Source organism: Azolla caroliniana, unplaced genomic scaffold (assembly GCF_043228905.1).
Source record: "Azolla caroliniana isolate FFs.n. ecotype wild unplaced genomic scaffold, voAzoCaro1.0.p SCAF_6, whole genome shotgun sequence".
Taxonomy (NCBI): Eukaryota; Viridiplantae; Streptophyta; class Polypodiopsida; order Salviniales; family Salviniaceae; genus Azolla; species Azolla caroliniana.
The window spans coordinates 6246064-6269459 of NW_028230441.1; the positions used below are offsets into that span (position 1 = coordinate 6246064).

General features: G+C 40.2%; 3 protein-coding genes and 1 pseudogene across 4 annotated transcripts; 2 read left to right on the top strand and 2 right to left on the bottom strand.

Moving 5' to 3' along the window:
- Positions 1-4009: 4009 nt before the first annotated feature.
- PHP (PLANT HOMOLOGOUS TO PARAFIBROMIN) lies at positions 4010-5802 on the top strand. The gene is made up of 3 exons (XM_087321679.1): positions 4010-5264; positions 5355-5437; positions 5532-5802. Exons 1-3 carry the CDS (start codon positions 4076-4078, stop codon positions 5631-5633), a joined length of 1374 nt encoding a protein of 457 aa, XP_087177805.1. The 5' UTR covers positions 4010-4075; the 3' UTR covers positions 5634-5802.
- A 1122-nt stretch (positions 5803-6924) lies between these two features.
- Positions 6925-10322, bottom strand: LOC147862843 (transketolase, chloroplastic-like; annotated as a pseudogene). The gene is made up of 7 exons (XR_015529897.1): positions 9930-10322; positions 9442-9532; positions 9227-9332; positions 8703-8985; positions 8410-8558; positions 8162-8315; positions 6925-8066 (listed from the first exon to the last, which is right to left on the bottom strand). The product of XR_015529897.1 is annotated as a transketolase, chloroplastic-like (transcript).
- Positions 10323-12074: 1752 nt separating this feature from the next.
- Positions 12075-20518, top strand: LOC147862844 (26S rRNA (cytosine-C(5))-methyltransferase NOP2B-like). Its single transcript, XM_087320679.1, has 18 exons — positions 12075-12151; positions 12226-12447; positions 12566-12705; positions 12979-13042; positions 13132-13265; positions 13341-13424; positions 14678-14752; positions 14833-14904; positions 14991-15064; positions 15159-15211; positions 16141-16250; positions 16343-16411; positions 16501-16575; positions 19260-19352; positions 19433-19512; positions 19586-19685; positions 19771-20018; positions 20092-20518. The coding sequence occupies exons 1-18, from the start codon at positions 12112-12114 to the stop codon at positions 20252-20254; spliced, it is 1896 nt and encodes a 631-aa protein (XP_087176805.1). The 5' UTR covers positions 12075-12111; the 3' UTR covers positions 20255-20518.
- An 818-nt stretch (positions 20519-21336) lies between these two features.
- NDHU (Chaperone DnaJ-domain superfamily protein) lies at positions 21337-22844 on the bottom strand. The gene is made up of 5 exons (XM_087321925.1): positions 22504-22844; positions 22282-22343; positions 22077-22166; positions 21785-21925; positions 21337-21640 (listed from the first exon to the last, which is right to left on the bottom strand). Exons 1-5 carry the CDS (start codon positions 22799-22801, stop codon positions 21548-21550), a joined length of 684 nt encoding a protein of 227 aa, XP_087178051.1. The 5' UTR covers positions 22802-22844; the 3' UTR covers positions 21337-21547.
- Between the last annotated feature and the right edge of the window lie 552 nt (positions 22845-23396).

The following is a 23396-nucleotide window of genomic DNA, read 5'->3' on the forward strand; positions in this document are numbered from 1 at the left end:
CGAAGGACGGTGCGGCGAAACACCAAGATCGACGATATGGGCCGAGCGCGATCGGCATGAGCGGAGAGTCGTATCTAGGAGAACGGAGGAGGTGCGTGGAGAACGGAGGGCTACGCACCGGGAAGAGAAAACGCGGTGTCCCGAAGGACATGCGAGGCCAATCGGGCCAAGAGGGCGCGGGTCGAGGCGAAGCGGTAACGAGAGCCACGAAGAAGGACGGGGTGATGGCACGCTCTACCGCGAGAGAGCACGGCGAACAACGGGGAAAGCCTGCGGAAGGCAAACGCGGAGCGGAGAGAGTCGGCACGCCGAGGTGCGCGGCACACAAAGGACGGAATCCGACATGCGAACGGGAGCGCATCCGGAGGATATACGAGGGGGACAAAGGAAGAGCAACCGGGTCGGCGACGGCGTTCGGGAGGACCGAACGGGGAGGAAAGCACGGGCATCGGATACGACGGGTCGGATGTAGTCGGTGGTTCGAAGACCCACGGTGGACGTGGCGGATCGGGTGGAGGCAACGACTCGGCGAACATCGTCGAGTGTGGCGGATCGGATGGTGCCGACGGTTCGAGACCATTCGGCGAGGATGGTGGACCGAAAGGCGGCGGTGGTTCGTGTGGACGGGGTGGTCTTGCTCGAAGTGGAAAACAAAACCGGGCGGGCCCACGAGGACGCTAAGGACTCGGTCGATCGTCGTGGCCGAAAATCTCGTGTCCTCTCCCCTATGTTTTGGCACATACCAGTGTATGTGCGGTTAGGTGGGGGCGGATGTCGTGAAGATTTTCTTCCACAAGCGGAAACCCGAGCAACGAGAGCCAAAGAGCGATGTGCAACGTTGCACACGTACATAATGTATTTGTAATAGTAATAAGGGTAAAGTGTATGGTGCTAGAAATGCCCCATAGGATCCCTAAGGTATAAAGGTGATGTGGTCTTGTGCGCACATCCACGCGAGAGAGAGAGAGAGAGAGAGAGGTATTATGTGGTACATAGGTACCTAGTTGTTTGTGTGGAGGTGGGAGTAAAGGGGCCATCAATCTCACCCTCCCCAAATCAAGGCAAATATCCCCTTTGAATGAAAGGGAATATTTTAGTCTCACTTTTGTAAACGGTCTTCCCTCCTTGTGCTATAAAAGGAGAGGGAAGGCACCATTGTGGGGGTTGCCTATTTTGAGTGTGCGAGGTATACCACATAGGTCGAGCGTTAGGGTTAGGGTTAGGGTTTCTTTATCTTTATCTTCGTCTTCGTCGGTTAGGGTTTCGAGTAGTCGTTTGGTGTGGCCTATGCGGCCACCATTTTGTAATCGTTCATTTCGTTTTAATACATCTTGTTGATCATCTTGTCTCCATCTTCCTCTTGTTCGATCTAATCTCTTGTTCATTCTTCTTCTTCTTGAGCAAAGCTCCCATTCCATGTCCAATTCCTTCTCCTCTATTCCTTAGTCCAAAACCGTCGTGGTCCCGCCCTTCTCCACGCACGTGCGTAGCAACGCGACAACGCGTCGACCTCTCGTCCGACGGTAGTGCGTAGCCACTCACCGCCCTCTCTTCTCCGCCGCTCGTGGGCCACGTTGTTGCCGACCGCTCCCCATCGGGTTGCCGGCATACCCACTCCGGTTTCGCGTAATCGTATGCGTCCAATAGAGCTCCCTCAAAGGACACCCATGACTCGTGAGCTTCTCGTAGCTCCTTGACCTCCTTGTGCACTGGTACGACCGCCACTCGAGGAAAATACTCTAGCCGCATCGCCTCGTCCACGCCCCCTTTCGCCATCTCGGCCTTGTAGGCTCCCAAAAATTTTGGGACCTCATTCCCATTGAACCGGCCAACTCGATCGACCACCGTTTCGACGGCTTGTTGAGCCGCGTCTTGCTTCTCCATCTTCCGTCCAGCTTCCATCACGATATTTGCCATCATCTCCTCGAAGTCGAAGTCTTCTTCCATCTCCATGCTCCCTTGCCGCCCTTCACGTCGGGTTCACCAAAGATGTCGCGTTGTTACGCGCGTGCGTGTACAAGGGGCGGGACCAAGGGGGTCTCGAACTAGGGAGTAGAGGAGAAGGATTAAGGTATGATATGGAGGCTTAGCTCAAGAGGAGAAGAAGAAAGAATAAGATCACCATATAGAAGGAGAGATCGCGGTGGCAAGATACTCAACAAGTTATATTAAAACGAACAAATGATTACAACAATGGTGGCCGCATGGGCCACACCAAAACTACTATGAGAAAACCCTAACCGAAGATGAATAAGGAAAACCCTAAACAAAACCCTAACCCTAAAACGGTAAGAACTCTAGACTAAGTGGTATACCTCTCATACGCAAAATAGGCAACCCTTCATAAGTGACCCCTCCCTTCATTTTATAGCCCAAGGAGGGAGGGACCTTATAATGTGGGATAAAATTTCCCCTCTCTTTCTATACACCATATCCTAGTATACATGTGCACATGTTGCACACCACCAACTTACCCATTCCACCCCGGTTTCACATTATAGCCGAAAATCTTCATGACACCGTGGCGATTCTTATTCATTCTCCTACTTCTCTTTATTGATTTCCTTTTATCTTTCTTCTCAACACACAATATGTGGTTGATGGATGTTTTCCATACATGGGCTATTTTGTTGCATTGCAATAGCAATGGTCGTCCATGTTCTCATGCATGAGTTGGCTCTCCAAACAATAAACAACTTCAAGAACAACACAAATCAACCAAGTGACTATGCTAATAATAACCCTCATGTCACGAGACCATAGAATGAGCTAAAAAGTATAGTTACATGAAATGAAATAGGTTAAATTTTAATATATATGCGTGTGTATGTGTGTGCTATAAGAGTGAATAGAGAATCATACACTAAAGCCAATATATATTATTTAAAAAAATGGCCAAATGATTACAATGAATCTGCAAATTAACATGGAGGGAACACTTTGATAATATAAGATGTATGTGTTGGTTCACATAGAATTTATGATCAATCCAATGATGATGGGATCCCGAAAGTGTCTACTTCATTGCTAAGGCATTTCCCATTCAATAATTCAATGGTAGAATTAAACATAAAGAGTGTATGTTCATACAAAAGTGTGAAAGATGGGAGAGTGAATGAAATACCTAAAGTTTTTCTTCATAATGCTAAGGCATCTCCCATTCATTAAATTAATGATGGACATAAACATAAGGAGGGTATGTTCATACAAAAGTGTGTGCTTGACATCTCCAACACCTATGCTAGCACACAAACACATATATGTGGAATTTATAGGTTAATGTATGGTCCATTGAGCTTTAATATATGATGGTGATTGTTCTCGACGGCCAAGTGTAGCTACATGCATTGGCCTAGGTTATATAGTGAATTACTAGAAATGGAAAATGTGTCATTCTGTTGCATTACAATGGTCTACGAAGATAATAACAAGTGGGCACAATATTGAAATGTCTCCATACAATGCAAGGGTGGTTTTGATTTCATAACCGATAGCTTTGTATTCCAATAATTTCCATAAAAGTCATCAAGTTGCTTAGAGAGAATGGGCTACCAACAATGACCTAGGCGCCACACATGGCTTGTGACAATTTCCATCACCAATTGTGTTATTAACATACACTAATCACATCGGGTTGCCAAAGGGAGGTTGGATTTAATGACACATGCATAGATGTAATAGAATCGAAAGAAGTCAATGCTAATGTTCTCTTCACCACCAATACCTCGCCGATATGCACACGCATGGAGAGATTTGGAGAGGTAGATGGTGATTTCCTCGCGGGTGGACAGTCAACGTAAACTTTGAGGACATAAGGAGTAAGTCTATCTCAAAAAATGAAGGGTATGATTAAGAAGGGATGAAACAAACTCCTAAGGACTCAGAGATCATTCATTAGTCACAAACAAGAGGAGTTAAGGTCATTAGGCTCATGGCTGCATAATACCGCTTGTGTCATGTTGTAATACCGCCTGTAATTTTGTTAGACCGCTTTTGCGTCTCCTTCTTCTTCTTCTTCGTTTTCTGCAACAGAAGCAGAGAGAGAGAGAGAGAGAGAAAGGGGGGGAGGGGAGCCATGGATCCCCTGAGCGTGCTCCGGGACTACGCCATGCGTTCCGACTTGGACAGTATCAAGCGCGTGGGTGAGGAATACCACTTCGGAGATGAGTACAGATTCCCCTGCAGCGTCGAGACGGCCTACAGATCGAAACAGGGAAGCCTTTATACCTTAGATTCTCTGGTCTTCTTTGTTAAAAACACACAGGTGAAGCACACCGAGTATATGCAGCAATCTCGTGCTTTGAAGCTTCAGACTGTCACCTTCATAGATCGCAAAGCTTTACTTGACTATCTGGAAGGGAGGATACAAAGCACAGATGCTATTGAGCTTCTTGCCCCTTCCTCTGCTGCAGTCTCTTCTGCTCCTTTGCACATGGAACAAGGGTTTCCTGCTACAGAAGAAGATGTAGAAGAGTATAGACCTGATGATCCAAGCTTTGCTCCTTCGAAGAGGAGCAGATTAGATGATTCTGTAGCAGGCGAGTTCAGTTCGGCTTCTGAGTTTGAACCGAAGGATTTAGATGCAACACAGATTATTGCTTATATAAAAGAGAGAGAGAGACCTATTCGAGACAGAAATACTATTCTTCTATGCCATAACAAGGATTTTCAAGAGATCTTCACCATGCTTACTAAGAGAGATGAAGAGAAGAAGAAAGCAGAAGAGAATCGAGATAAGCAACAAGCAACAGCGGATAATGAGTTAAATATTGATCCTTACTCTCATAAGCAGCAACAACAGCAACATTTGAGGAAAGATGGAAAATCCAAACCAGATGGTATCAGGTCATTGCAAAGCCAACAGCATTCTTCGCAAAATCACCATCATTCGGCTCCTCTTCGGAGTTTGCTTCCAACATCAACTTCATCTCTAAAGGGAGGAAAGGGAGAGATTGAACCTCCTATCATATTGGTTCCAAGTGCGTTCCAAACCATGCTTAATATGTATAATGCAAAGGAGTTTTTGGAGGATGGTATGTATATATCGGCTGATGTAAAGGCTAAAGAGCTCATGAAGAAACCTGAAGTGGTGAGATTTTTGAGGAAAATGGGACGTGAAACTCCCATCAAGTATGAAGTTAGAGATAAATCGTCTGCTTTGTCTCCCAAAGATTGGGATCGTGTTGTCGCTGTCTTTGTGCTCGGTAAAGAATGGCAATTCAAGGATTGGCCATTCAAAGATCATGTGGAGATCCTGAGTAAAAGTAAGGTTCTCTTTTTTTCTCTCTTTTTTTCAAGTTCAATCCTATACAAAATACCTACAAATTTGATTTATTTTGGATGGAAATGTCTAGTTATGGGCATATTCCTCCGATTTGAGGATGATAGTATTGAATCAGCCAAAAATGTCAAGCAATGGAATGTGAAAATCATCTCTGTAAGTAAATTATTAATGTCATTGGCTTGTAGATCTTATTTCCTCTTGAAGCTTATAGCTTGGATATTTCTTCCTTCTTGTTGGGTCTTTGCAGTTAAGCAAACATAAAAGACATCAGGATCGAACTGCTGCTTTGCAATTCTGGGATTCATTGGAGGCGTTTATCCGTGCACGAAGGTTGAGCATTGTCTTTTAATGCATTGCAATGTAAACCTATTTCATTCATGAGAACTACTGTTACATCAGAATTGCAGCGAAACCCACTGTTTATGAACAAACCTTTGACAGAATGATAGTATTTGCAATGAGTAGTATTGAGTGATGTTTACTCTAATATTTCATATTGCCAAGTTTGATTTGATTTACTTGCATTAAATTCAAGATGTTGGATGGTTAAGAGGCTGCATTGGAGCTTTGATAACAGCTATAACAATACCCTTGTTCACATCACCTTCTGGTCATGCCTCTTTCCTATAGTCAATGTTCTTGTACATTCATAAAAAAGCGTATGGAATTGTGCAAAGATAGAAGTCCAATTCATATACAATTTGTATAGTTGTTTTATACATACATATTGTCCATCCTAAGATATAGCTTGCATTTACAACATTTAAGGTCATCTTGCAGATATATGCAAGACTTGGTAATGACAATGAGGACGCAAGTGAGTATATTGATCTAGGTTCCAGCTTATCATATGATAAATTACATGTATAATGCATCTTCTTGCCCATTGAATAGTAATGTATCATGGAGAAGAAATTGTTGGCATTACATATGAAGGAAAGAACATTGTTTGCACAATGATAAGGAGTTGTGTTAAAGAAGACTCGGTGGGAAATGATAAAATGCAAGTCAGAACAAGCAACTAACAGCATGCTATTGATGTTGACAAGGAAAATATAGTGCCACAGAAGTATGCATCTATAAAAAGAGCTGGAACAAGATTGTACACGTTATTCACAGCAAAACAAACCATCAATTTTGAAGCTTAATTTACAACTCTTTGCAAACCGATATTTTCAGATGGTAATAGAAAACTTGCATATCCAAATTTTCCTATTTTCAAATGATAAATAGGGGTTGCATATCCACTAAAATTTTCAAACTTGCCAAAGAACATACGTGAAGATCCAGGAAACCAGGATGGGGCAAAGCTAAATGCAAATAACAAAAACAGCATGATGACATTTCTTTCAACTAACCGTAAAACCCCATTATTGTGACCAGTCTAATCAATGATAATGAGTTACACATGGCCACATTGTCTGACTTGGAATTTTTATGAGTTCCAATAGAGAAAATACTATGCAAAACAACCCAAAGCTCTAAAAGAATTCCCATAAGTGAACTCAAATTTTGATATCCCTAGCCTCAATCATGAAATTGCAACCTACACAATAAAATGCATTTGTGGAGAGATTTAAACACTAATTTTCCATGAGATTACAAAAATGACCGAAAATTAAAAGTATATTATCCATGAAAATATTCGTAGATCTTTATCAAGTTAAAAGATAACAACTTACAATGTCACGTCATCAATGTCTAGTGGTGGATTCTCTAACAAAATTTGCAAAATAAGGTCCACAAACAAGGATATCCTTTGCTTTTTTTTGGAAAATAAGGATTCATAAAGTTGTGGGGAAATGTAAGGTCCGCAAGCAAATTATAGCACTTCCCGTGCTTTGGCAACCACATTGTCCACATTGATGCCAAACTCTTTATAAAGAACATTGGCAGGCGCACTTGCACCGAAGTGATCCACACCAATTGACTTGCCTTTGACTCCAACAATCTTCTCCCACCCAAATGTCGAGCCTGCTTCCACACTTACTCTAGTAGTAACACTAGCTGGTAAAACGCTTTCCTTGTATTCATCACTCTGGTCATCAAAAAGTTCCCACGACACAAATGAAACAACACGAACATTCTTTCCTTCCTTCCGTAGGACCTCAGCAGCCTTATAAGCTATCTCCAACTCAGATCCCGTGCCGATCAAGATTAATTCAGGTTTGTTCCCATTTGAATCATCACTAATAATGTACCCTCCCTTTGATACCCCTTCGATAGACGTTCCTGGCAAATTCGGCAACTTTTGCCGAGAGAAAGCAAGAACAGAAGGTCTTTTCCTGTTTTCAACAGCAACCTTGTAAGAACCTGCAGTCTCGTTTCCATCAGCTGGTCGCAACATTAAGATGTTAGGCATAGCCCTAAAGCTTGCCAAGTGTTCAATGGGCTGATGAGTTGGCCCATCTTCTCCTAGACCGATGGAGTCATGAGTCATCACGTAAATCACCCCAGCCTCAGATAGTGCAGAAATTCACATTGCAGCTCGCATGTACTCGGTGAATACAAAGAAGGTAGAACAATATGGTATCAGGCCACTTGCATGAAGAGCAATGCCATTGCAAATAGCACCCATACCATGTTCACGAACACCGAACCTTGCATTACGCTCAGATGGAGTATCCTTCTGGAAGTCTCCAAACATTTTGAGTAAAGTCATGTTTGATGATGCAAGATCAGCGCTACCTCCAAGTAGACCAGGAAGCACCTTTGCAAGTGCATTAAGACATATTTGCGAGAGGTTTCTTGTTGCATCTCCAGGTGCATCTGGCGTATAAACCTGAAGCACAGTTAACTATTTGCCTAATACTTCTATATACAAAAGATACTACCATGAGAACAAACCATATAATCTCGACCTTAGAAAAGACTTACTGGAAGAGCTTTTTCCCAGCCTTGAGGTAATTCTCCACTGATCAAATTCTTGAATTCAGCAGCTTCTTGTGGGTATTTATTTTCATATACAGCCAGATCAGCCAACCATCTAGCTTCCAAATCTGCACCTCCTTTGGTATGTCGATTCCAATGACTAATTTGTTTCATTCATCAAAATTCCATCAGAAAGAATCTTCATTTATGATTTAAAAAAGAAAGAAAGCTCAATCAATGCCTTCCACACAAACCTTTTCACATCTTCTGGAACAAAGAAGGGCTCATTGTGCCAGCCCAAATTCTGTCTAGTAGCTTGAACCTCTTTGGCACCAAGTGCACTACCATGAACATTGTAAGAATTGGCTTTATTTGGTGAGCCATAACCAATAGTAGTAGTAATCTGCATTGCAATTCGGCAATATTGCAAATATGAGCCTTCAGTTGAAGCATTCAAAACACGGCCTTGATAAAGCTTTCTAGAAGGCATTATATCAAGCCCGAAATATACCCAGATTTACTTTAGTTATCAAGAAAAAAGGATGACCTTGATATATGTAGGTTTATCGGTTACTGCCTTAGCTTCCTCGATTGCTTGCTGAATGGCTTCATAATCTGTATTACCATTTCTTACCCAAATCGTGTGCCAGCCAAGAGCTTCGAACCGAGCATCAACATTCTCAGTAAATGCAATATCTGTGTTACCATCAATAGAGATATGGTTGTCGTCATAAAACAAGATGAGTTTTCCGAGACCCCAGTGGGCTGCAAGGGAGCAGGCTTCATTGGAAATTCCTTCCATGTTTCAGCCATCTCCCACAATACAGTACCTATATGAGTTTAATACCATATATATTAACACCCCATGGAATAATCATAAGATGGAACTGTTCAATGTCTCCAATGGTCCAGACCTCACTTTTATGCAAACAAGCCCATGTCAAGACCTCATCCTTGAGCAACGTCAGTTTTTTAAGAAGTCCAGGCATGACTTTGGCAAAGAACCATACAGCATGAACTTGAAAAACAAATTAAAACACGTAAGACAAAAGGTATTCAATAAACACGTACGTATAATGATCCACTATCGTGGCATCTGGCTTATTGAAGCGAGAAGCCAAATGCTTCTCGGCAAAGGCAAGCCCAACTGCATTACATACACCCTGACCAAGGGGTCCTACGAATGTGAGAAATCAACAATGATAAGGAGATGATTTATTTAAGTAGGAAATGCACCACAATAAATCATTAAATTGAAACATGCATATAAAGAAGAGACAAATTACCTGTGGTGACCTCTATACCCGGGGTCTCAAAGTTCTCAGGATGACCTGGTGTCCTGCTATTCAACTGCCTGAATTGCTTCAGATCCTCTTCCTGTACATGTAATGCCACCCATACAGATTTAACACAAGCCCTAAGATAGAGAGAGAGAGAGAGAGAGAAGTCAAAACGCAATCCCAAATGATAAGAGACAAAAAAAGAAACAAAATGGACAATCCCCACATATGGATCACGTGTGAACGGTCGACCTCCTGTCTTGTTTTCATTGCATCAATCTCTAGGGTTAAACCAGAAACCATAAAACCATGTACATGATATAGCTGATTTCATAGCTAGGAGACTCTACCGAGACATTAATCCATGTGCATGTTGTTTATATTTCATTACACATCATACCTGGGGTCTTGTCCATAAAACAACAAACTTAAAATTAATGGGAGGCTAAAAAGTAGGTCGGAGAGATCACTAATCTTTTAAGCATAGTACCTACCTTGACGCTGTCATAGCCTGCAAGGTGGAGGAGAGCATAATGCAGCATGCAGCCATGACCAGCCGAGAGGACAAATCGGTCACGGTTGAACCAAAACGGATTTTTTGGATTGTACTTCATGACCTCGTCATATAGGATGTGTACTATGGGCGCGCACCCCATGGGCAAACCAGGGTGTCCAGAGTTTGCCTTCTCCACGGCATCGATGGCAAGAAACCGTATGGTGTTGATGGATTTCTCGATTACGTTAATGGTATCAGAACTACTATCACTTTTGTTCGGATTGACCGTGTCCACAGGTGTGAACGCAGATGCAGCTACGGGTCTGAATCTGCATCGACTGTGGGTGCGGATTAGGGTTAGGGTTATGGTGTTGCTGCAGAGAAAGCTGTTCAATGAGGAGGGCGAAAGCTTGAATCTGTGGAAAGTAGGGGCAGTTCTAGAGAGGCTAGAAGTATTGTTAATATTAACATCAAGCCGATGGAACGAAGAAGAGGAAGAGGGAGCAGAGATGGTGGTTTGAGAAGGGATAGAAGAAACAGAGGAGGACATGGCAATAGTGGGGTTAGCCATAGCTGGTGATGGTATAAGAGAGAGTGTAGGAGGATCAGAAACTGGCCGGTCAATATAAGAAAGGAGGAGGATGGTGGAATTTCAGCGATGGAAAGGCGACAGAAAGAGAGAGAGAGAGAGGCAGGGCTGGGCAATATAGCAGCCAGCCCATGCATATACGTATTTTCTTCACGGTTTATATACATATACGTATAATGTGTGTGTGTGTGTGTGAGAGAGAGAGAGAGAGAGTCCCTCCCATGCAAGCTCAACTCGACTCAAAAACCCAATTTCTAGCTCAACTTGGGCTCCATTCAAGTCCTCCCCTTGCCTTCTTTGTCTAATTGCCATTGCAGGTAATAAGTTTGTGGCCGAAGTGTAGCTCAAGAGCAGTTGGATTTCGGCTCAAGTGACATAGGTTTGCTTACCTAAACTTTCATTTTCCTATCGGCCTAGAGCCAAGTGGATTGGCTCAAGGCCCCTATAGCCAAGTCGAGGTGATGCCTACTTGAGCAAAGCAATTGCTTGACCCATGGTTTTCCAACTCAACCTTGCTCCCTTCCTATGCCATTCCCCTTGTCATCACCCTTGCCTTTTGTCTTAGTCGCCATTTCCCAAGCTTCTCATGCCGATAAGCCATGAGACAACTTGGTTTTGACTAAAGTGGCTTAGACTTGGTTGGTTGAGCCCAAACTTTGACAATTTTCATTGACTTAAAGCCAATACAATTGACTTGAGCCCACCACAGCTAAGCCAAGTCATTGTCTTTTCCTCTTACATGAGTGGAACAATGACCTCGACAATAAATAACACAAACATTCATTACTCTTCACAACCTTGTCATTGATATTGTATTCCCATCTTAATAGCAAGCTAAATAATAAGCTAAACATATGTGTGGCAGAATTCTGAATCCCTACAATACACTGATTTCTTAGCAATAACAACGCAACCATGAGGGCTACTCCCCATTTCCATCATTGGACTATGCATTCCTCTCAAGTGACCATAGTACTGCCCTCCAATAAACTATAGGGAAAAGTACCATGATACCCCTGGAAGTTCGTCTATTTACCAGATTGCCCCTAGAAGTTCCAAATTTAGGGGCATTCTGGTAAATAGACGGATTTCCAGGGGTATCATGGTACTTTTCCCTAAACTATATCAGAAGACAATATAGTGGGTGATTAGTTTTTACAACTTACTTGAAGCGCGCAAACATGGGACAAGGGTTATATATATATTTTACGAGGCAATATTTCCTTGGGAGTTCGATCTCACAAGGTCCTGCTTTACAAAATGGGGGAGTAAGTCCTCTCCAGATGTGCCCACATTGATCCACGCCTCCGAGTTAGACAGACGGCAAGAGAAGATGTCCATTGTCCACCAATGCACATGTGTTTTCTAGACTCCTCCCTCCCTTACAACCAAGAGCTTGTGCCACATAAATGACAAACTCCATGTGAATCCAGTCCCTTCTTCAATTAAGAGAAGAGTATACATACATACATACATACATACATCCTTGGCCAATGGCTACTACATAAAATCTCTCTCTCTCTCTCTCTCTGGGTTAGGTCTTTCTCAACATTTCGCTAAACCCTGCCTGCTTGCTTGACTCCTGCCTGCCATGGCTCGTCGCCGTCGAGCTCCCTCGGACTCAGATGAAGGCAAGCCGAGTTTTTTCTTCTCATCATGCTAGTTTTGTCTTCTTTCCCTGAATGCGTTTGTTTTCTAGTAGCAGAAGATGAAAGAGACGACTACGTGGAAGACCCTGCTGAAGACGATACAGCGGAGGAGCAAGAAGATGGAGACGGAGACGGAGACGAAGACGAAGAAGATGAAGATGAAGATGAAGATGAAGATGAAGAAGATGAAGATGAAGAGGATGAAGAAGGAACAAAAAAGATGAAGCTTATGGATTCTGAAGAGGAAAGCGACCAGGATGACGACGACGACGACGAAGGTAAAGTCTTATCAAAATTAGTTTCTGCACCTTGAAAAATTTCTCTCTTTGAGCTTAGTTAGCGTGGTTCTGAGATGTTTTCTTATGTAGATTTCTGATTCTGTCCTGTTATTATCAGAGAGTGACGACGAATTGGATGTGGAAAGGAAATCTAGACTGCTCGATCTTGAAAAGGCTGAGCAAGAAAAAGATGCTGAAGCTGAGCTGCAGCTAAATATACAAGGAAGGCAAGATGACTTTCAGCTCCCTACTCCAGAGGTTGGTTCAGAAACATTTCGTTTCCATAGTTCTATCGAGGTCTCTATGAAAATAGCTATACTTGAACATTTAACATGCCACATTATCCATGGTTGGATATCCGTGAATGAGCAGTAAATTGGCTCTCCTATATCGACAGATTCAACACTTTTTTTGTATCTTCAAATGAGCAGAATTTAGCCCTCTCTTTCTTGCTATATCAGTATGCGTTATCAACATCAACACGCGTTCTCAACACTTATTTATATTATATCTTGTTTAACAATGCTGCAGGAATTAGAAGAGGAGTCCCAAAGGCCTCCAAACCTTCCTGCTGTTCTGCAGAGAATCAAAGATAGTGTGTCTTTATTACCGAAGTTTTGTTATTTAGCACCAAATAGCCCAGAATCATGCTACTAACTTCCATTTATTACTGTATGATTTCAGTTGTTAGAATTCTGTCTAGTTTCAAAGACCTACATAAAGAGGGAGTTGCAAGAAGTAATTATGTGAAGCAGCTTACTGCTGATCTGTGCTCATATTTTGGTTACAATGAGTTCTACATTGACATGGTGTTGCAGGTATACTCTGATAATTATGTATCATTTTATCACATGAGCTTTTGCATTATTCTCATAGTAAGGTGGTTCTGGCAGATGTTTCCTCCTGCAGAGGCATTGGAGCTTTTGGAAGCAAACGAAACTCCTCGCCCAATTTGCTTGCGATCAAACACCTTGAAGGTGTAGTATTTTATTGAGGATACACTGATAACTTACAGTGATTAATCATTAGTAAAAGGTTCGTGGAGATTGCTAAATAAGTGCCCACTCTCCAAAAAGGGTTTCAAGTGAACTCAATTATCTTTCATTAGCTCTCCCGTAGGTATTGTAACAAAGTAAGATTTGTATCTGAGTAGTAATCAGATGTCCAACATTTACATGCATCCTTTTTTTATATGTGCATGCTTTTATTTCATTGCTGGCAGTTGATATACAGTTTGGACTTTGGAATTACTTCCGGGGAAGATTTACATGCTTCAACAATTACATATCTCATATTTTTATTTGGCTTTTATTTTACTACTAGCAATCAATCCTTAAACTATGATTGTTTTTTTTTTCGTTCACTTTAGTTAGCCTTCCTCCAGGGAAGATTTACATGCTTCAACAATTACGTATCTCATATTTTTATTTGTGCATGATTTTATTTGACTGCCAGCAATCAATTATTAACCCATGATTGTTTTTTTGTTCACTTTAGTTAGCCTTCCTCCAGGGAAGATTTATATGCTTCAACAATTACATCTCATATTTTTATTTGTGCATGTTTTTATTTGACTACCAGCATTCAATCCTTAACCTATGCTTGTTTTTTTTGTTCACTTTAGTTAGCCTTCCTTGTGGTTGAATTTCTCCATTGCATATTAAAGATGTGATAGAAATGTTGTTTAATTAATTCTTTTATGTACATATGCCTATTCTTAGGTCTTATAATGTGAGTATGTATGAAATAAACTTGCTGACCTTTACTGCATTTGAAGCCCTCAAAAGGCTATGGTTGCACTTTAGTTTTACACTGCAGCTATGAGTACTTATTAAAACAGGGGGAGGTGGATTGGTGCAACAGTGTAGCCTTTTATGCCCACATCTTATCCTGTGTAGATAAAAATCCATCTCGTTACGGTCTGCTCGTCTTTCCCAATTGTTTTCTATTATTTTCTCACTGTATCATATACACATACATTCATACTAAGGCCCGGATTAAAGAAGCAAACAAAACTTCCAAAGAAGAGAAATAAGAAAGTGAAAGGGAAATAAGAAAAAAACAAGCCCAACTAATGATATATATATATGGTATATAAGTCATGATATATATGATGATGTCTATACTTTGATGCCGTGTTAAAAACTTTTATTCTCAAGTCATGTTTCCAGAAGCATCAAAGTCTGCTTGTTGTAATGCATAATCACAATGAAGCTATTTGGTTCTACAGACAAGGCGTCGGGATCTCGCAGCAGTTCTGATAAACAGAGGAGTGAACTTAGATCCACTTGGCAAATGGACTAAGGTCAGTATACTGCAACCAAAGATTCATAGGCTATTTTTTAAACATTCTTTGCAATGCTATATACTTGCGCTCTTCAATAGGTTGGACTGGTAGTATATGAGTCTCAAGTTCCGATTGGTGCGACTCCAGAGTATATGGCGGGTCATTATATGGTACTAACAATTATCATTATATACTCTCTATTAAAGCTACCATAAATATTTATATTTTTCCATCGTTGATTTTATCTGTTTATTAGCTTCAAGGTGCAAGCTCCTTCTTGCCAGTTATGGCCTTGGCTCCACAAGAGAAAGAAACAATAGTTGACATGGCGTATGATTTCCTTGATCTTGAAATTATAACATCATTTGAACTCATCAGAAGATGATTTAAGTTTCTCAGGCTTATCTATTTGCTTATGCTGCAGTGCAGCACCTGGAGGGAAAACTACATATTTGGCTGCCCTTATGAAGAATACAGGTTAGGTTTAGTTTTTTATTTTCTCAACAATTCTGCAATGAAATAGAATTGTTTATTTGGGTAATTGAGATCAGCACTGGGCTAAGTTAAAAAAGCAATGTACTTGTTTTATATTCCATGTTTCAAATGATTTAGTAAAATGGCAAATATGAGTGATTGGGTAGGAATTGACATCTCCTATATAGAAACGATGGATTGACATGTTCTGCCTTTTGGTTTTATGTGTTTCTTGCTTCTTTGTGCTTCTCCTGTTGGGGGATTGTTCATTCATCTCTCTCTCCCTCACTCATGCTGTGTCAAAGGATGGTAATGTGGTAAAAAAGAATCAACTGAACCGAAATGGGTAATGTTTGAGTGCTGGCTGTCAATTACCAAATGTTATGGCTGTAATTTCATAAATGATTGACAGTATGAGATTGATGCACTTTTTGGAGAGGAATGCAATCTAATGGATTGTACGTGCTACTGAGTATTCAGCGTGCATTTAGGTGGGAATCAAATAGCTCCATCTGTGCTAAGTATGAACTAGAACGGGATATTTGTGTCATTTTAAAAAGGCTTTGCTAGTTGTGGAAGGTGAATTTTCTGCCTTCTAGGAAGAGAAAATGCCATTCTCTTCATTTTTCGTAAGTAACAGAGGAAGTATCATAGTCTGCTTTTTCTTTGTCATTTTATTTAGTGAATTATGTTTGAAATTCCGCCCATTTATGTGTGTGCTAGTGCATGTGAAAAATCTTGAGAAGTTTTAAGTTTTAAGTCCGGTCCATCAGGGGTGATATAGATACACTCGCATTTACTACGGTAAATTTTGCTTCATTTATGATTCACTTTCTATGCCTTTCTGATACTCCACATGTTCCCATTTATGTGAATGTGCTAATTGCATGTGACAATATTGAGAAGTTCATGGTTTTGGTTCTTTCTGCAAGGGGTTATATTTGCAAATGAGTTCAAGGAAAAGAGGTTGAAGTCTTTATCTGCAAATCTTCATCGAATGGGTGTAACCAATACCATAGTTTGTAACTACGATGGACGGGAGGTTAGTTAACGCAAAAAATACTGTGCTCTTTTTAGCTATTGTTATGTGAAGGAAAAACAGTATCAAAAACAGTATCTATTCTTCTTCTTCAGCTGCCAAAAGTTGTTGGGATAAACAGGGTGGATAGAATCTTGCTGGATGCACCTTGTAGTGGTACTGGGGTGAGTATTTGACGTGTTTTCTGAATTTGATTATTTGAATAATATAGTTGTTTTTCAAATTGTTTCAAAATTTGCATTTTGTTTTCCAGGTTGTAGCAAAGGACCAGTCTGTGAAGGTGTCAAAGGGTGCATTGGACATTGAGAAGTGTGCAGCTCTTCAAAAGGTATAATATGTTTATTGTTGATGTACTGCTATCACTGATGTACACAGAAACATAAATTTCTGAGTGTTTTTATTTGATACTGTGTTTATGAAGAAACCTATATAAAGATCTACGTATCTTGATCTTATTTACTTTGAAAGGTTTAAGTGGTTGTAATATCGTAAGTGCCCTTCTCAAGATGTGAGAAGTTCTACGAAAAAGGAAAATAAGAAAAGCTTTTCTGCTCATGACACGCCCAATATGATTAATATCTATTTATCCTGTTAAAAATCAAATCCGCAAGAGAGTGACTTTACCTATAGCACTGTTGATCCCATGATATCAATATTGCTCTTTTTCTCCTTTGCAAAATTGAACACCTTCTCTTCTTCTTTGGTTTGGGGTTTAGGCGCATGCTAGATCTCAACAAGATTTAGAAAGGGTAGCAGCCAGACAACTGTGTAGGGCTCCTTTCCACGGAGGCAATGAGTTAATTTACTCGTGTTTCTACTATTCTAGAGCCCACATTCTTGACAATCAATGCAACTCATTGTTTGTCCCAATAAACAGGGTGGGTTTCAAAGTGTTGGGAATAGCTTGTGTTTGTCTTAAGCAACCAACATGTGTGTTACTATTAGATGTGTAGGTGGATAATGAAAGGTTGAAGTGGTTGTAATATCGTAAGTGCTCTTCTCAAGATGTGAGAAGTTCTACGAAAAAGGAAAATAAGAAAAGCTTTTCTGCTCATGACACGCCGAATATGATTAATTTCTATTTATCCTGCTAAAAATCAAATCCGCAAGGGAGTGACTTTTACCTATAGCACTGTTGATCCCATGATATCAATATTGCTCTTTTTCTCCTCTTGCAAAATTGAACACCTTCTCTTCTTCTTTGGTTTGGGGTTTAGGCGCATGCTAGATCTCAACAAGATTTAGAAAGGGTAGCAGCCAGACAACTGTGTAGGGCTCCTTTCCACGGAGGCAATGAGTTAATTTACTCGTGTTTCTACTATTCTAGAGCCCACATTCTTGACAATCAATGCAACTCATTGTTTGTCCCAATAAACAGGGTGGGTTTCAAAGTGTTGGGAATAGCTTGTGTTTGTCTTAAGCAACCAACATGTGTGTTACTATTAGATGTGTAGGTGGATAATGAAAGGTTGAAGTGGTTGTAATATCGTAAGTGCTCTTCTCAAGATGTGAGAAGTTCTACGAAAAAGGAAAATAAGAAAAGCTTTTCTGCTCATGACACGCCGAATATGATTAATTTCTATTTATCCTGCTAAAAATCAAATCCGCAAGGGAGTGACTTTTACCTATAGCACTGTTGATCCCATGATATCAATATTGCTCTTTTTCTCCTCTTGCAAAATTGAACACCTTCTCTTCTTCTTTGGTTTGGGGTTTAGGCGCATGCTAGATCTCAACAAGATTTAGAAAGGGTAGCAGCCAGACAACTGTGTAGGGCTCCCTTCCACTGAGGCAATGAGTTAATTTACTCGTGTTTCTACTATTCTAGAGCCCACATTCTTGACAATCAATGCAACTCATTGTTTGTCCCAATAAACAGGGTGGGTTTCAAAGTGTTGGGAATAGCTTGTGTTTGTCTTAAGCAACCAACATGTGTGTTACTATTAGATGTGTAGATGGATAATGAAAGGTTGAAGTGGTTGTAATATCGTAAGTGCTCTTCCCAAGATGTGAGAAGTTCTACGAAAAAGGAAAATAAAAAAAGCTTTTCTGCTCATGACACGACGAATATGATTAATTTCTATTTATCCTGTTAAAAATCAAATCCGCAAAGGAGTGACTTTTACCTATAGCACTGTTGATCCCGTGATATCAATATTGCTCTTTTTCTCCTCTTGCAAAATTGAACACCTTCTCTTCTTCTTTGGTTTGGGGTTTAGGCGCATGCTAGATCTCAACAAGATTTAGAAAGGGTAGCAGCCAGACAACTGTGTAGGGCTCCTTTCCACGGAGGCAATGAGTTATTTTACTCGTGTTTCTACTATTCTAGAGCCCACATTCTTGACAATCAATGCAACTCATTGTTTGTCCCGATAAACAGGGTGGGTTTCAAAGTGTTGGGAATAGCTTTTGTTTGTCTTAAGCAACCAACATGTGTTACTATCAGAGGTATAGATGGATAATAAATGTAAGTGTGAAGATCAAATGTGTTACTACCAAATGTGTAGATGGATAATAAATGTAAGTGTGAGATCAAATGTGTTACTACCAAATGTGTAGATGGATCATAAAAACCGCTCCAAGGCTCTTGCATAACAAAACGTGATCCATTCCCGAGTCATGATCCTAAAGTTAATATTCTTTGTTGCTATTATATTGTTGTTCTTTAGCACGGTCACTAGTGCTTTTGTTCCTCTCCAAATGTAGCCTGATTTCTGAACAAAACCTCACAGCTTAAATAAGAGGACAACCTTTCAATGCAAGAATTGGTTATGTACTGAAAGATCCACCAGATATATGTAGCTCTTAAAGTGTTTCCAAATGATTGAGACATATATAGGTTGAAACCAGAGGTTAGGATTTTGGCTCTAAACAACACACATAGCACGATTTATCTTGATCAATAGCTAATACAGTCTGTAACATGCATACACATTAGAGTTTTGAGTATTTTAATGGCCATCAAGAACTGAATAAGTGGTGCTATTGATGATATAATATTGATATATGCAGGAACTCATTCTAGCTGCTATTGATATGGTGGATGCGAATTCAAAATCAGGGGGCTATATTGTCTATTCAACATGCTCAATTAATGTAGCAGAGGTTTGTTTCAATTGATTTGCCTGTGACTACTCTGATGCTAAATATATTAACCTGATGCGGTTTTTAAACTTCAAATTCAGAACGAGGCTGTGATTGATTATGCTCTTAAAAAGAGGGAGGTTAAAGTTGTTCCTTGTGGATTGGACTTTGGGAAACCAGGGTAAAATTCTGTTCTATTGATGTCAGCATTGTCATATTTACTGTCGTGTCTCATAGATGCTCTTATATCACAGATTTATTCGGTTTCGGGAACATCGGTTCCATACATCATTGTCGAATACCAGGCGTTTCTATCCTCATGTGCACAACTTGGATGGTTTTTTTGTTGCTAAGGTTTGTTTCTTGTCAATAATATAGAGGTTCCTTTTTTATGGCACCCAATTGGTTTCATAAACAGTTATTACTTACATTTAAACAGTTGAAGAAGATTAGTAATGCAAAACCTGCCCCAAAGACAAATGGTGATTCTGGAGACTCTGTTTCTGAGGTCATTGATGATGATGGATGTATGGCAAATGGCACTGCAGCTCATGTTGAGAAACTGGTAGAAGAATCTGTTGAAGATATAGAAGCAAAACAGAACAAGGTCTCTGGTATAAAAAGGCAGAAAGTAATGAGAAAAAACTTGAAACAACTGCCTTCTAAGGATGAAATATCAGAATTGAGGTACGTATAAGACCATCTGTTCTTGTTTTATTGTTGGAAGAAAGGAAAGCTTATTTATCTAGTTGTTATTCAGAGAGGAGAAGAGAAATGAGCTTCGTCTAAAACGGAAGAGCCAGATGATGAATGACACATCAGAAAAACCTGATTCAGCCGTCAAAGTAGATAAGAAGAGCGTAGTAGCAAACGAAAATGAGCTTACCAAGAAGCGTGATAAAAAGCGCAAAAAAAACTCGTAAAGATATCTAAAGAAAGGCTACCAAGGGAGAGGCTACTCTTGACAGGGGACGACAAATCAACGTTTTGCCTGAATGTAACATATTTGAGTGTTCACTTATTCTCTTTGTAAATGCCTAGCTACTTCTAAAGGAGTCTTGGTGTACTCCACTTTGTATGTGGAAGAGAATTTGAAGTTTTGATACCCCTTATCATCTGTGTTGAAGCACCAATTAAGTCAATTGATTTATGAGTGTAATGCAAAAATATGCTATGCACTTTCTTACCGGGAAGAGTGAATTCATTAGAGATGAAGTTTTGGTACAAGTATGTATTGTGTAATTGGGAGAAGTATGTTTGTTACATGGGGCTAAAATCTCTAGCTAATCTCCAGGAGTAATGATACAAAGAGAGAATGTAAAGGCTTTAAATGATTACTTTGCTTTGTGGAAGGTTACCTACATTTATGTCTCTTCAATACAAATCATTGTGAGAAAACTTTGCATTTTGAAAGAGTTGACTCATCAAAGATGAAGAAGCTTTGGTTCAAGTATGTATTATGTGTAATTTTTTGTTACATGAGGCTAAAATATCTAGCTAATTTGCAGGAGAAACAGAACATATACAGGGTTTAGATGAAAACTTTGCTGTGCAAAAGGTTAGCTACATTTATGTCTCTTGATACCAAACGCTTTTATGAATATCTTGGCAAAATGTCAGATTAGCTACATTTCACAAACACTTGAGCCGTCTCACAGAATATTTGGCGGATTCAAATTTCTGATATAAACCACTTGATATCCTATTCGAACAAATGTGCATTTCTCAATGGGCAATTGAACGCACAACATTGCTTGCTTCTTGATATCATACAACTTTTGCTTGCATCAGGTTCTCAGATTAAACATGGCATGCAAAGACAACATTATTAAGGTGAGACTACATTTGGTACATACGTCTTGCAAAGGCACTATAGGCAGGACTATATGAAAGACAACACTTTGTGAAAGAGTTTTTTATGATATCTATTACTGTTCAGAATCAACTATCTATTAGTCCTGGCTATCTTGAAGCCAACACTTCATGAATTAATTTTAGTCCAGGATGTCATAATTTGCAATTTTGTACAAACAAATTACATGCATGATAAAAATGCCACATCTCAACAGAAAATCTCCTTTCTGTTGTACCCAATACATATTTAGGGTGTTGAACTCACATGTACACAAAACATCCAGGTTATACTTTGTACAGCCTCTTCTCAGGATATACTTTTCACCCACACATATACCTCTAAGGATATCAGTATATGCTCTTCACCTCAATGCAATAGAAAGGACAACTGAAAGTACAAACCACCCGAAGAAAAAGTACCCAACCTTTCGCACACCTTCGTCGTCTTCTGCTTCCTGCCAAAAGAAACCACCCATTTGTGAGCATTAGGAGAACTTATGCTATAAGAAGACATAACAAGCCGTTTCTTCTTCTATAAGAGGGCAAAATTACACATGCTTATAAAATTGGGAGAAGGATTGAATTGCAAATATTGGTACCTCCATGGGAAAAGGTCCATAAGTGCTTTGGGTGATGTCAGACTCATAGGGCCATGTGTATACATCTGGACTCTGAACACGGTACAAGCTCCAGTCATACAGCCTCCTCTCTTCCTCCGAGGACAAGATATCATAGGATACCTGAGTCATAACATGTATGTATGTATGCATACCCACACACCCACATAACTCTTGATCATCAAAACATGGTGCTTTATATTTTAAACTGAAAAAGAAGGAAGAAAGTAAACAAGAAAGGAGGAGTTTGCTATAAATGCAGAGGTTGGGGCACCTTGAGGATCCTCAGCTTGGTTCGAATCTCATCTTCTTTTAAACTTTCCTGCAACACACTCTCACATCTCTGCTTGTATGCGATCTCCACCTGGGTATGTGGTATATGAAAAAAAGAGAATCTGACCATTCTACTCTGCACACACAGTGATGTACTGTACACTACTTGGCATTTGAAAAGAAGAAGAATATGAAGAGGAATTTACTTCTTCATATGAGGCAGCAGGTGTCAGTCCAAGCGTGGTGTAATGGTCCGGTGTCAGGAGAGCTAAGTTGTGGACAAAACATTATACATTTTATCATTTGAGTCATTGTGTACACTTGATATGTAATATCAAAATGCACGAGCAACACAGAGTACTCTAGGAGATGCCCATGAGAGCATACATATATTACTGAATCACTGCAGATGAGAGATATTGGCTTACCTTCCGCAGTGAATGCTTTCTCAATGTTGGCATAGCTGATGAGGGAGAAGGGAGGCATGTCCACTGCTGAAGCGAGGAGGAGATCTCTACTACTGCGACCATCATTACTCGTAGTAGTAGTAGAAGTCTCGACGGCTTGATCTGATGACGAGGAGGAATCCTCACTATTCAGAGACTTCAACACTACGGATGTCCGCCTGCGTGGAGAGGAGGAAGACGACGCAGGGAGGAGGATGTTGGAACGACACTCAGGTAGCAATGAAGAAAAGGAAGATGCACACACCACCACTCTCTCCATCTCTGATCTTTCACCCTCAGCCTTATCATATTATGTGCGTCTATAGACTATAATACATAGTATATGCGTTCATACTTTTTACATAGTTTTGTCTCATTTGGAAATCCATGTTGATGTGGCACACCATATCATTGGATGATGCCAACATACCTTTTTTCCGGGCTTATAAGGCGGAGCATGTATATATATATAGCGATGAGTGCTCCGTGCATATCTTACATCTGCACCACTTGGGTACTATTTGCCATATGAATGAACAGATGGTCCACAACACAAAGCTCCATAACTTGATTACCATCTATCTAGTACACCTTTAGCTCATACACATGTTGAGAAAAAGTTACTCAATTGTGATTAACTGATTCGTTAGCCTATAATTTGTCATATCCATCATGTTGTTTTTCTAAGCATGACACAAATTCTCATTCATGTTATTTTTGTAAACTAAAATTTGGTGGCAATGGAGAGACACAATTCACTTTATTTTAGCTATCAATACCAAATGGAACACATCATTAACAGGTGCAATGAGGGAACACTATTTGTTGCTTCACATACTATTAACAGGTGCAATGAGGGAACACTATCTGTTGTT

Excerpts from the sequence above, each read along its gene's own strand:
- LOC147862844 (XM_087320679.1), top strand. The coding sequence starts at position 12,112 with ATGGCTCGTCGCCGTCGAGCTCCCTCGGACTCAGATGAAG. Across the intron at positions 14,905-14,990 it reads ATATGGCGGGTCATTATATG|CTTCAAGGTGCAAGCTCCTT; the intron begins GTACTAACAATT and ends TCTGTTTATTAG. Across the intron at positions 15,065-15,158 it reads GAAACAATAGTTGACATGGC|TGCAGCACCTGGAGGGAAAA; the intron begins GTATGATTTCCT and ends CTTATGCTGCAG.
- PHP (XM_087321679.1), top strand. The coding sequence starts at position 4,076 with ATGGATCCCCTGAGCGTGCTCCGGGACTACGCCATGCGTTCCGACTTG. Across the intron at positions 5,265-5,354 it reads TGTGGAGATCCTGAGTAAAA|TTATGGGCATATTCCTCCGA; the intron begins GTAAGGTTCTCT and ends GGAAATGTCTAG. Across the intron at positions 5,438-5,531 it reads GGAATGTGAAAATCATCTCT|TTAAGCAAACATAAAAGACA; the intron begins GTAAGTAAATTA and ends GGGTCTTTGCAG.
- NDHU (XM_087321925.1), bottom strand. The coding sequence starts at position 22,801 with ATGGAGAGAGTGGTGGTGTGTGCATCTTCCTTTTCTTCATTGCTACCT. Across the intron at positions 22,167-22,281 it reads CTGCTGCCTCATATGAAGAA|GTGGAGATCGCATACAAGCA; the intron begins GTAAATTCCTCT and ends CCACATACCCAG. Across the intron at positions 21,641-21,784 it reads ATGGACCTTTTCCCATGGAG|GAAGCAGAAGACGACGAAGG; the intron begins GTACCAATATTT and ends TTCTTTTGGCAG.